This window comes from Limulus polyphemus, unplaced genomic scaffold (assembly GCF_000517525.1).
Source record: "Limulus polyphemus unplaced genomic scaffold, Limulus_polyphemus-2.1.2 Scaffold774, whole genome shotgun sequence".
NCBI classification, from domain to species: Eukaryota; Metazoa; Arthropoda; class Merostomata; order Xiphosura; family Limulidae; genus Limulus; species Limulus polyphemus.
Genome location: NW_013666384.1, coordinates 54,978 through 69,329, shown reverse-complemented (window position 1 = coordinate 69,329; position 14,352 = coordinate 54,978). Strand labels below are relative to the sequence as shown.

Here is a 14,352-nt window from a genome sequence, read left to right as displayed (position 1 = left end):
GAGGTCAGAAAAAGCCAAACAACCATATAATAACAAAAATGAAGGAAGGCATTTGAAACATATATCATGATTAAACAAGGTGCAGTAGAGAAAAGGGCTCAGTGCAGACTGTGAAAGCTGTCCAACCAGAATCGAGGAACAACAAGAAAGTGATTCAAAGGCAAAAGGTTGATGACAGGGCACCAAATCCCCACTGCATGTGGATCATAAAGAACCTGGAATAAAGCTGAGAGGCTATTAAGACAGGTTCTATAGCTCTTGCTACCAACAAAGAGAACCTCATGTCCTGAAGATCAAGAGGATCAGTGGAAGGGGGTGATTAAAAAGAAGAGGTTGAGTATCAAAGGGGAAAAGAAACAATAAGACAAAGAACATGAAGAACCCCAGGGTTGCTGAAGAAGGAAGAAAACAGGAGAATAAAATGGGAGAGATGGGCACTGATAGGACCAGAGTTCAGAATTTGTTCCAAAAGTCACTGCCAAGAACTGATACAACTAACTGTACAGAAGGGATGATGCTGAACAAGAGAGATAGAGGACCAATGAGTCAAAATCAAGAAAACAATGAAAGATTGCAGGAAAGCAGCTTAAGCTGGGATTCCAAGAACTCAGAAACACCATCAAAGACCAAATCTGTAACCAACCGGACAAGACAAAGATCAGAGATACAAGAAGAGATGTAGGCATCCAACTGAGAGGATCCAAGAAACAGAGAAATCATGTCAAAATAGAGATAGGAGAGGGAAAAATGGAAACCACAGGTGTACTCACCAAAACTATTGGGATTGTACAGAAGAGCCTTAGGGAGGAAGTGAAGGACAGAGATGGAGTAAAAGAGTAGGGTTAGGAGATAAAACTGAAAACATAACTGAAAAGAGAAGTACCCCAAAAAAGAAAAAATAGACACAAGAGTTTAGGGATCAAAAAATATAAAACATGACCTGAGCCCATAGCAAAGGAGTCACAAAGATGAGTAGGATAAGGAAGATGTGGGAGTCTCATTGGGACAATGCGGAGTTGGGACATAAGAAGCACACAAAGTAAAACCAAAAAAAGAAATGATATACAGGTTAAAAAGACAGAATATCACATACTTGCTTCAGGAGTATAGCAAACAGGAAAAGAGAAAGTCCTTGTTCCTCATCAGGGAGAGAAAAACCAAAAACAAAGGCCAGAGGTGGAAAACTTGACAAAATCATCCACAAGTGAGGCAGGCTCCACAGTAGACAAAGAAACAGAATGACTAAGAAACTGAACTGGAGAAGACATATGCAGAATGGAACCAACCACTTGATGCATGAAATGAGGAACATCAGTGAACTTGTTGGTAAATTGTGGTTCTCCACAGCTGAATAAGGTTGTGGAAGTTAAGTTATACATGACAAAAATACCTCACTATAGAGTGAAATCTATGACCTGTCACATGCAGAAGCATGCTCTACTGAGTGAGCTAAAGGGAAAATAACTGAATGTGAAGTCCATAACCAGATAAATCGCCTCCAGTTGCTGTTAAGTGAGTTGAAGAAAGTGTCTGAAAAGGAATGCCTGGACCTCAGCATTTTTTGAAGTATTTTATGTGGCATACAATGTTGAAAGAAGCCTAACATAGAAATGTGATGGTGAGAGAAAACACAGTTGCAAACAGGTGAATGGAATAAAAGTGCAATAATGACAAAACTAATGTTGTACTAAAGAAAAAAATGCAATAAATTAAGTCAACTATAACCTCAAAAAGCACAGGAACAAAACGTTTGAATGAAGGCAATGCTGAGGAAAGGATTAGGATTACTGCTCATGGAGATTGTGTTGCTCTTCTATTATTGGAGGGCTACAGCAATATGCAGGATACTTAATAGGCTGGCCCAATACATGTAGGGATGGGAGTCTGTTTAAGGCTTGTGGCACGCACAGGAAGTTCCACAGCAGTTACATGCGAGGTAATAGGTCTCAGTAGTGCAGAGAGGTGGGTAGCATTTCTGAAAAAGAACTTTCATAACAAAACAGAAAAATAAATGTACCAACTATACATAGTAGCAGCAAAATAAAATAAAGAAAACTGGAGTTAATGGGGTAAAATTTATTTGAAACACAGAAAGAAAGACAATTAGATTTCTTTGTAATTAAGCACACAGCTACACAATGGGCTATCTGTACTCTGCCCACCACAGGTATCGAAACCCGGATTCTAGCATTATAAGTCCACAGACATACCACCGTGCCACTGAGAGGAGCGACAATTACATTAAAATTTTTAAAATTTAAATGATAAAGATAGAGAAAAAATTGAATTAAATCCATTACCTGACAATTATAAGATGTTTCTAGAGAACCATAAAATGAGTAATAAATCAGATGTGATACTGGATTGTAAGCAATTAGCAGTATTAAATGAAGGTTATAACAAATACAAAAACTAATCTAGATAAAGTAAGAAATTCCAATGATGCAAACATAATCATAAAATTATAGAAAAATTAAACCTGATTACAGTAAACATGTAAAAGCCATAAAATCATAAAAATAAAATAACTATTTTTTTTTAAAGCATGTATGTTTTCTGATAGCAAAGTCACATCGGACTAACTGCTGTGTCCACCAAGAGGAATCAAACCCCTGATTCTAGCATTATAAATCTGAAGACTAACAGCTGTCCCACCAGGGGACGTTTTGTAAAGCAGATAAAGGGAAGCAATTTTTTATTTAGCAAAAGTGAATACAAGGAGTTGAGGATATGTTAGTGAGAGTATGTATAAAACAGTTAAGAATAACACTATAAATAAGTATCATGAAAAAGTGAAAATAAGTGTTGAAAAATGTTTAACTCTAACTTCACATGAAAAAACATGTTTAGTACCAAATAAAGACTTCGCCTTCACATCTGCCTACTCGCTTCAAGCTTTTATATTTTTTTTAAACTACTGCCCAGTTAGAATCAGGCCACTTGGTCCGAATAGACCCCAATAACCCTTAGAAATCTATAATATATAGTCACGCGCGAGGTAAAGTACGATTGCTTAATCTTTGAACACCCTTGATGATAAATCATTTCTTTTGAATTAATTAATTTTACATCAAAATAACTGCCAGACAACACACACGGAGAAAAAGAAAGAGCTTACCCAGTCAGAACTGGAGAATAGAAATGGGAGGAAGCTTATAGTCTGACAAAGAAGAAATGGTCAGATGATGAAGATAATATGTAACAAAAGTAAGCAGGGTTATCCACATGCCAGCCAGCACAATCTCCTCTAACAGATGATGGAAGTGAGCAGCCAGGGAGAGAGAGTAAGGTGTCAGATTTGATGAGAGGTATCTCGGAAAAGATAACGTGAATCATCATTCAATGAAGCATGGACTAAATTGATGAGTTAAAGTCATCCCATGAAGGTAATAGGAGAAATATCTTAGGTAGTGGAGGGATTCCAAGGAAGAAATAGATGGAAGCATGAACTTTGAAAAGGAGCAGTGCAGGCCAAATAGAATCAAACCACACAGACTTAACAGAGAAGGTGATTAGGATCAGAGTGAGAATAAAGGCAAGTAATGGATAGAAAGTCAATAGAAGTGAACACATAGTCCCCTTAATGAGCAGCATATGATTTAAATAGAAAAGCACAAAAAGGATAAAGAAAGTATAAACAATGGAAAAGAATATGGGAAGAATCAATGCCATACAGATCAGATCATCAATGGTCACAGGCAAAAAGAAGTAAGAAATAGGTTATAAGTGAAAAATGGTACAAGGAACAAAAGGAAAAAGGAAGAATGGTAAGGGCATGGAGTACAACATTCAGATCCCAATTAAGAAGGACAGCAGGAAAAAGAGAACAATAGAGTTTAAAAAAAAATGGAAGAGCATAGTAAAGACTGGAGATGAGAATACATGGCAGCAATGGGAAAACCTGAAAGAATTGGATAGGACAGCCCTGTAGCCATGATGGTCAATAATGATAATTCTTAGTCGAAGAGCCATGTAACAAATTCTGAAAGATGGAGGACAGAAAGACAGGAATGGGAGAAAGAACAGCTCATTGATAAACTGTGGAAAAGGCACCATTTTCTTTGATAGACAAGGAGGGGGGAAGGATGAATATAATGAGAAAGAAGGAAGGCCACCCGTGAAGAGAGTCTGGAATGTCTTGCAAGGAACTGGACAAAATCCATGCATGAAGTCGGAGTGATGACACTGCTGTATGGGAGAAGGATGAATTAGGTTGAAAGAGTAGAGATCATGACAGAGGTAGAGAAAGAGGAGAAGACAATCAGAGAGGGTTCAATAGAGGAAACCTCAACTGAATTGGCCAATAAAGAGTTATCACGAGGACCCATCACAGAATGGCCCGAATGATGGAAAGAACAAGAGGGAGAAGATAAATAGGAATGTATGCATAGATAAAGAGGTAGGACCAGTCCTAACTGAATACATCCACAGCTAGAGCTGATGAATGAGGAAATGGAGAAGTTTGGTGTGGAAATGAGTGGCAAATGAATCTACAAAAAGAGTGCCCAAATGAGAGCACAACCACCTGAACACAACAGGAATGAGAGACCACTTCCTAGATAATATAGTCAGGCCTTAAGAGATGATCTGTGACAAGATTCAGGGCACCCAGAATATGACAAGCCATTAGCTGTACTTGTAAAAAATGGCCCGAGAAGAGATGTGTAAACAGAGAGAGTGAGATTAAGTGCCCCCTGGTGATTGATATAGAAGACAAATGTAGAATTGTCTGTATGGATTAAATCTAAAAATCTATGAACCATCATAATAAAATGATCCACTGCTCACCATACCACCAAAAGTCCTATGAGATTAATATGAAGGGCCAATTCATCATGGGATCACCAATCCAAAATATCTTGAGAGTCAAAATACACTCCCATCCCATAAAGGATGAATCTGTAAGGAGATGGCAGGCTGGGCAAGAAGGAGGGGGAGGAACTCCTTCTGTGATATTGGTTTTGTTGAGCCACAAGGTGAAGTCTTTCAGTAAGGAAGGAGGAAGGGAAATGGTAGAGGACAAGGGATCCCAGCAAGGTTCCACTGATTGTGCAGAGTCCATTGTAGATATCACATACACGTACATGCATGACCGAAGAGAATAAGGGATTCCATCTAAGTCCAATTTCCCAAAACAGAGAGAAGCTCCCATGCAGTGACAAAAGGAGAGGATATGGCATGGGCAACTAATTACTCCATATCCCTGAAACGAAGAGATGAAAACTGAAAAACACCCAAATAAATGAGATACAACTCTCCAATATGACCAACCAACCCAGACATGCTGCCCCCAAAGGAGGAGAACAGTATGACAGCAGGAGGCTTGTTGAGATGGAGTCAAATTTGAAAATAAGCATCTGAGACATTCACCTCCATTTAAGATGGGAAATATCTATGACCATACACCAATCCCCTGTTTTCTTAAGAACAACATAAACCATGGAGAAGGAAGAGAAACCTGTTCAATAGCATCTTTGCCCTAAATGTCTAACACTGCCACAGACAGATGCTGGCAAGAAACAGGATCCCTTGGAGGAGGGAAAGTAATGGGAATTGGAGACAATGGAGGAGGAGGAGAAGAAAATTAAAGTGAAGACCCTCTGACAGAACTCAAGATATCCAACAATTGTCCACAAATGGACATCAAATCTGCAAACCAAATGAATGTCCCTGAGCCAATAGGATAATCACCACCAAGACTGATGACGATAAAATCTACAAGCAGTTGAATAATGGATGGAAACAGGGAGAGGAGAAGAAACATGAGAATAGGAGACAAAAAATTAGTGAGTATAAGGAAGACCATTGGCATGCAGCCCCAACATGCGAGTCCAGAGAATCAGGCACTCCACTAAAATTCCACTTGTCGAGGAGAGGAGCCAGCTGAAGATATCCGAGATAGAAGGGAGGCAAAAGCACTTGAGTAAGAACAGCATCTCTAGCCAACAAATTCTAGCAACAGATCAACCAAATATGACATGATAAAGACAAGGAAAATAAACATGCCACTGTAAGCAAAAAAGTAATGAATATCTGCGAAAAAACCCTCAGGGAAATGGTAGATAACAACAGAAAGAAGGTGAACGGAGGGAAAATAACATAAAAAGGTAGAGAGTGCAAAACAAAAGTGGGAAAAATTAAGTCTAAGAAAAGTAAAACAGCTAGATGTTATAAGGTAAAAAATTAAAAGTATGAGGCATGTATGCACTAAAGTTGGGTTAAAATTAGTCCAATATGGACTTGAATATCTGGAGATTAAATAACAAAAAAAGGTAGAAGCAGGGAATGAATTACAAATTGAAGGAGAGAAAGAAACATACCTTAAAAACTCTGGCCCAAAATTATCAAAAAGGCTTAGGTAGATACAAGACAGCAAAGATAGAAGATTAGGCACAAGTAATTTGTGGGAAAAACCAGTAAAATCCCTTGTGACAAGAATGAGAAACATACAAGGAGGGACTTCAGGTGTAGAAAAAAGTCCAGGCCACATGAAAGTCTCAATTTCCCATTGCACAAAAGCTGTCACCTTCCCAACAGACAAAGATAAACCTGACACTATTTTACTTGTTATTCAGGTGTGAGCAACGTCATGTTAACCCATACTAGACAAGTTGGGAGTTACTGACACATGTGAATTAATAATGTGGAAATAAAAGGCCATAAAATCTGCAGGTGCAAAAATGTTATAAAATGTAATGTGATTGTAGATACAAAAAAGGCTATAATTGAACAGCTCACAAGTGAAAAAAAGACATGTCTTTACACACAGGTGCCAAATCAAGAAGTGATGATTGAACAATCAGTATAGAGAAAGAGTCAGGTTTTGTGCTGGGAGGATATATCACACTCATCGGTAGAGGATTGTCATATACTCATTTGCATGCAACAGCATAGAAATATCATGCAGAAAAGTAGGATCTGTGGTAAGAGTTTCTAGGCTAGTGGTGAGCAGAAACTGTGCATATATAAAGCAGCACTAAATTGGGAAAGCTATTATGTAAGCAGAAGTAAGGTATCATATCACAAAATAAAGTCCAACAATTTAAATTATGGATATACTGAATTCAACAAGATTGTGATGAAAACCCATTTTTTCAAGTTAACCAAAGGTATTACAAACAAAATGACGGATTACTTATTGGCCCTCTGTCACTTTTCTTATGTGATCTTTACATGGATGTATTTGAAACGGAAGCATCGTGGAATTCACAGTTTAAACCAGAGATTCAGATTAGGTATGTAGGTGACACATTCTTTGTATGATGGCATAGCAACAGTATGTTTGTTAAATGAATTTGCTAGTTACTTAAATTGCATAAAACCATCAACTGGATTTACATATGAAACTGAAGAAAATAATATGTTACTTTTCCTAGATGTTTTCAAATATATATATATATACACAAATGGTAATTTATCTGTTTATGAAATAAATAAAAAAGGAGCTTTAAATCTGCCTTACATCCAGGATTAACAAATCATTTATTTAACATCTTTCAGAAACAACAGAAATATTATCTTATTTTCAAACCTATTGTTACGACAGTGGGGTCGCGTGATGAGTATTCTAAAAGATTCGCTAGTGTGTTACGACAGCGGGGGTCACGTGACGACAGCGGAAGTCAAGTGACACTGGTAGCACGTGTTGAGACTCTTAGAAGTTTCTAGAACAGGCAGTATTATCGTATATAAGTGCGCTACACAGTGAGAGAGACAGACGGAGTCGAAGCAGTAGTGGAGACAGAGACATAGTGGAGACGAAGCAGGCAGAGAGAAAGAAAGACAGCGATTACGGTCGGCGGGAACTGAGTATAGCAGACACAGAGATCAGAACTATAGTTTGCGGGGACGGACAATTAAGTCTAAGCGTGATAGAAAGTGAGTGAATTGTTGTGAACTATAGTGTGTGTAACTGTGAAAATTAAGTACATTACAAAGTTGTATTGAGGAAGAATTTATAAAGAAAGGACTTGCATGTTAGAAGAATTAACAAACAAACATACAGAGACGTAACACTATGAATAAAATTAAACAAATGTTGTGGAATACCAATGACAAAATAGAGTTAGAAGGTAAAACTGGGATTTATAAAATAGAATGTGGCAGTATTTATATTAGTCAAACTAAAAGGAACTTTAAAATACATATTACAGGAAAACACAGGTTACATAAGAAATAATAAAACTGATAAGTCTGCTGTAGCAAAACATGAACAAATAAGATAACACAATTTTATGGGATAAAGCTATAACTGTAGTTCAACCTCACAACATGACTTTATAAATATCCAAGAATCAATGAAAATAGTAAAACTTAAAAAAGTAGCATTAAACAGAGATGATAGTACAACTATTCATTGTATTGGTATGACCTACTGTAAAGGTTGGCCAGTAAGTTGTAAAAACAACAGAACCTAATATCATATGACTTTTAACAAGTGTATAAATACTGAAAACTTAGTTTTATAAGTTACTTCTGAAGATAATGTTGAAACATATAGTGTTTTTAAGTGGAGGCCATTGATGGATGCAATAAATGTATTTTGTGTAAATGTAAAATATTATATTTTAATCACTTATTTGATTTAAAAATTATACAATGCTGATCATTCATACTTAAATATTAATGTTGTTGATTGTTAAATTACTTTATTGTTAATCATGGAAATACAAGTTCAATGTATCATTTTTCTCTTTGTGTAATAGGATTATTCAAAGGACTTCACAATCCAGGGGAAATAACAGTGTTTCAGGCTATGTTTTTTATTGAAAAATTTGCATTTTTATTTCACCAGAAGGAGCATGGCAAGCCAATGAGGTCATAAAATGTTGAAGTAATCAAAATTTCAACAATGCATTATAGTAATGTTATTGGCAATGGTAACCAACAATTAAATATGCGTTGATTCAACATGTTATGAAGTTCAATAATACATTGGATCAATGCATTATGGCCCTATATATTCCCTGTCAACATGCCATAATGTATTGACCCAATTCAATGTGTAGTAGAACATGTTCAGTCAATAGATTATGACACTTCTGACTACCAGTCTTTATAGCCATAATGCATTCCTTAATGTACAGTTGGAATTTTGACTTGCATCATGATTGTTAAATATCTATATATGAATGGCTTGTTTGGCTACATATTGGATTAATGCTCTGTGGTTCTGATAGTATGCCATAAGACTGTGTTGATGTCACATAATGAGAGCATGGCTTAGTGTCAGAAATTTTATTTAAATTTTAGGAAATGAGTTGAAGGTATATAAATATGAGTTTGGAAGAAGAGGTTGAGGAGATTATATATATTACTGAATCAGACAGTTCAGCACAGTAAATTCCAAGTTTGTGTTTTAAACAAGGTACAGTGCAGATACCAAAAGTACTTTACGTATGAGAAAGTTAGCAAATAGGTGGAATCCTATGATATTACTTATCATGAAAGACATATGTATTCACAGGCAAAGTGACCAGATGTTCAGGCAAACTCTATGGGAAAATAAAATGACTGATACAGTGAACTTTTCAACCTACAAGAAAATTATGTAGCTGTTTCATCTACATTCAACCTTCAAACATCATAGTCTGAAATAGTTGAAGTGATGGTTAGAATGCAGTAGATGTAAAAATCAAGCAGAAAGGAGTTATTGGTAAATAAAGTAGGTCAATGTATGCACTGGAATATCAGACACAGAAGCCACATGCTGATGATGGTGTCATTATAAAACATGAGAAATCTTTATACAACAAAGAGAACCTTAGAGAATCATACATTATCACTGAAATGGTAATCCATTCTGTTTACCATGGAATAAGTTACATATACTTTATAGTGTAAATAGTTTACAGTTAATTTAATATACATATTCACAAACATTGACAACATCATAACATTTCAAGAAATAAGTGACAGTTTATGAACATGACATATGGAAAATGGGCCATTTGATCCTTCAACTTTAACGTTGACTTTGCCATCCATAAAAAAAGTGAAAGTTGAAATCAGTCTTTATTTTTTTGCAAATCATGATTTCCTCCTTAAACTCCTGAAAGCACCATCTCCTTTACTGCTGATGACAACACATTCCATATTGTATTAGAGTTGAGCAAAGAACTGTACAAGATCTTTTGGTTTAGGAAATGTGCTTGTCTCAACAGAAACTTAAGCTTAGAGTTAACTTTTTAATGATACTATCAACAGATGGAGTACAGATAATTATTGGTAAAGCTCAACCACACTTTTTAATGATACTATCAACAGATGGAATACAGATAATTATTGGTAAAGCTCAACCACACTGCACTTTACTAATTTTGATGGAATGATGTTATGCTTGTTACAACTAAAATTAAATATAACTATATTATGCTGCTTTATGAGACACATATTTGTAGGTAAGTTAGTAAAATGTTGAAACTACAAAAAACTACAACAGATTTTATATACTATGTGCATGAACATAACATTATCTAAAGTCTGGCCTGGTATTATTCAATAAGATGATGTTAATACTGTGATTGCAATAGGAGTGCTGTTCAATTATTGAAATAGAAGTTTCCCCATACCTTGTAATCACCTAGGATAGAGTGTGGCTGTGGCTGGTACTGTCTTTCAAGAAAGGTATAAAAACACCCATCTATGTGTTGTATTGTAATACCTTAAGTCACTGCAACATATTCCATAACAGCAGTGCTTTGTGGTAACCATAATATCTATTAAAGGTCATATAATCAGGCAATCCCAAACTTATAACAATACTTGATAGTCATTACTATAATAACTCTGCAAATGCATAAACGTTTATTTGAAATTCAAAATGTCTACCACGCAAACATCTCATCTAAGTTTAGCAACAAACCAGAAATCACAGTAAATGCTACTCATGCATTATATATTGGAAAAGTTAAGCCTACTTTTAGCTATATAGACCTTACACAAGTTATGTATTGCTGAATTTATAAGATGTAGTTAGATAAATAACATGCTTTTAATTTAAGTAGACTGGGTGTTCTTTTTTTTTACCTAATGATAAAAAATAATAAAAATGTCCAACAAAAGCCAACAATATGCACCATTACAAAAATTTTAAAGCCTTTAGTAATTATAAGGCACATAAATTTAACAAACAGCTGATTACTGAGATTAGAGTGACTGCAGACAAAGGATTTTAGAACTTTTGTGTCAATTGCAAGTTTAAACAATGTGAGATACATAGTTCAAGAGCTTCTGTATGTTCAATGAAAGTGGATTTGGAAAATACATTGCAAGTTTAGAGTACTTAGAACTGCTTTAATAAACTTGTGAATTTTATTTTATTATTTAATTATGTGAGTCACTTCCCTCACAGAAAACAAAAAATTCTGATATATAATTGCCCATATAAGAGTACTTGAGTGTGACATAATCACAGTTATTCAAGAAATAAACACTCATAACAATAAAAAGAAAATTACAACATCCTGTTATACTACCATTAAATTATTATAAACTATCATAAACAATTCTCAGCAGAATCAGTAGGTAACATTTAACAAATTCACTTTTATATTTAATTTCATTATTTACTTTTTTTATAGAATGGTAATCAATCAACATGCTCATACCATTTAAGACTATTAATAATATTGTTTATTATAACAGTAACACCTAAGTATTTAATTGTCATAACCATTTATTTTGAGACAATTACAAACTATTTCAATAATACATTAATTTTTATTACACTGCACAGAACGTATAATTAATTTTTTTCTTAATATTATTCAGTTGACCGATTACATTACATGAAATAGTGATTGTTACTTTCTTTTTCTATATTCAGAGTTAAATGATTATCCAAACAATCTCCGAGGTGAAACAGTGAAAAACTAGGGTTCGATATGAAATTGAAAGCACATCACTCTACAACTACAACACTACAATGTATTCATTTAGATATAGAAAACAGGTTAATAACGACTACTTTAAACTTAAGCGATATTACGAGAATTATCTGTGACTAATCCTTTTCTATTATGAATCAATTATTCAAATTAGATAAGCATAATTAATATAATAGTGTAAAAACGCACGAACAACTCATACCTTTAAATCAGTTATAATCAACTGAAAAAGTCCGCCGAGAGCGCTGCAATCCTTTTCCACAGTTGTTTCCATGGTGATTTGATGTAGCTGTCTAGTAATACTAATAGTACAAATAGTAATTTTCTTTCAAGTGTAAAAAGCCATCTTTAAATTTCACCTAAAGCTAATTATCTCGTAATAGTTTTCTTCTTTTTTCAGTTCTCTGTATGAAGAGAAGAACTGGATGAATATTAAAAATATTAAAGTCGTAGTATAAATACAGCCCAATTCAATAACTTGAACAAATCTTTCTGAAATTTCGAGCTTTAAGTTTAAATCATAAATATACTTGTGGCCTAAATATTACAAAACTTTTCTTGAACTTAGGATGTCGTGAATCCACAAACTGCGTATGCACTAAACCCAGTGTCTTAAATAATTTTAAACACTATTAGTATTATCCATAATCACCGTCAATCGGATCCAAAACTCTGCAATCTATCATTCCTTTTACACAACAGCACCGTCAGCTTCAACTTTCAAGCATGGCTTGACGTATATATTAAACAGCTACTTGCAGCTTGCTGTTGTAGACTTCCTTGTCGCACTAAATAATAATAATAAAATCTCGTACGTTCAACTGGTTTAATACAGGGCTTGTGTTGAGTTACATATCTTTAACAAAGTAACACAGAATTCAAACATACTGTGTTTTGATCGATATCTAGCAGTTTATCGTTGACATACTGCAACCATAAAATACATTTCTTCCGAAGAGAGATCGTGCGTTTCTCTGCTTGTCTCAATTTTACGTCACGATCACGTGAGTATACCTTGCGTTTGATTGGTCCATAAAGAATAATGACACATCCGATTCGATCCATATTCGACGCTCGAAAGAAAAACAATGATCTTTGATGTGTGTTATATTCTCAAAAGCCATTAAAATATATATTTTTTAATGAGTTGAAACATATGAATTATGCCAAAAAAAAACCTAAAGTGTATGTAGAAATTATTTACAGACAAAAATTTATTGACACCTTGACTTCAAATTATATATGTAAAGGAGTTCTGAAACATCATATTCATAAACAAATAATCAACAGATCCAAATTGAATCACTTAAAAAAGTAAGCAAAAGGTATAAATTATTTAATTTCTGTAGTGCATATTGGTGTATAGAAGACATATTAATACTAGAAATAAACGATCTTATTACACCAAAATGCTGATTTTATTTAATTAGACACTCAACGTTTCATTTTACAGCTTCTTTAGGAGCGTTCATTAAACCGAAACTGACAGTACAAAGCTTCAAATTGTTTAAATAATAAAATCTAATCGAATCTATAACATGCATTTGTGCAGCGTGCTTTTGACATTTTAAGTAGTAAAGCTTATTGTTTAAAGAAAAGTACTGTTGAAATGATTAACTGCTACTTATACTACAACCAAAACGGTCGAAAAAGAAGCCAAAAAGATACTGAAACACCTTAAAGAAAAAGTGCTTTATCAGAGAAATTACTAACAGAAGTAAAACCCTCCAATAGCCGTATACCTGAATTATATGGAGTCCCTAAAGACCATAAACAAAATTTACCTTTAAGAACCATAATGTCAGCGTATGACTCCGCAACAGAAACCACATCCTGATTACTTGATCAGCTGTTTAAACCATGTCTAAAGTATGTTCCATAACACTTAACCAATACTAAAGACCTATTAGAAAATATACACTTTTCTACACAAACAATATGCACTGACTACATTTTATTTTCCTCAAACGTAATCGCCTTGTACCCATCCATACCCATAGAAGAAGGCATAGATAGTATTGTTACGTCCCCGTTTGTTAATTGATTTTCCGTAACTTCGTTCAGACGAAACTTAAGCGACACAAGTTCTTTCTTAATAAAACTGGTTTATTCTTTCCGAATATAACTTTACCGATACACTTAACTTCAACAATCGCGCTAAAACAAACGCTAATCAACGAACGTCAACAATACTTCTGACTGCAGTTCAATTACTCACTGTCTACCCACACATTACCTTCCCCTCTTTTATATACCACTCTACCCTCCATCTAGTAATTACTAGAGCATTAGCCAAGATACGGGATAGTTCTAGAAACGTGTCGTCACTGTAGTCATGTGACTCGCTGACGCAACAGTATCATTAACGTCACATCTTCAATTGATCAACATACTTTTCCAGTGAACATCACATTAGGCACCATCAGCACAATGCTCGATTTTTTCCTACATAACAGTTATTTTA

General features: G+C 34.8%; 1 protein-coding gene across 2 annotated transcripts in view; it reads right to left on the bottom strand.

The window, feature by feature from the left end:
• The window catches only part of LOC106460458 (mucin-4-like), a 174,739-nt gene extending 161,885 nt beyond the window's left edge, over positions 1–12,854 (bottom strand). Inside the window, exons 1-2 of one of the 2 annotated variants that reach the window (XM_022387177.1) lie at positions 12,541–12,854; positions 12,091–12,292 (exon numbers count right to left, since the gene is read on the bottom strand). In XM_022387177.1, coding sequence (XP_022242885.1) covers positions 12,091–12,162 — 72 coding nt within the window. In that variant the 5' untranslated portion in view covers positions 12,163–12,292; positions 12,541–12,854. Of the gene's footprint in view, positions 1–12,090 lie in introns of both variants that reach the window. The other variant, XM_022387178.1, reaches the window with a different exon arrangement.
• Between the last annotated feature and the right edge of the window lie 1,498 nt (positions 12,855–14,352).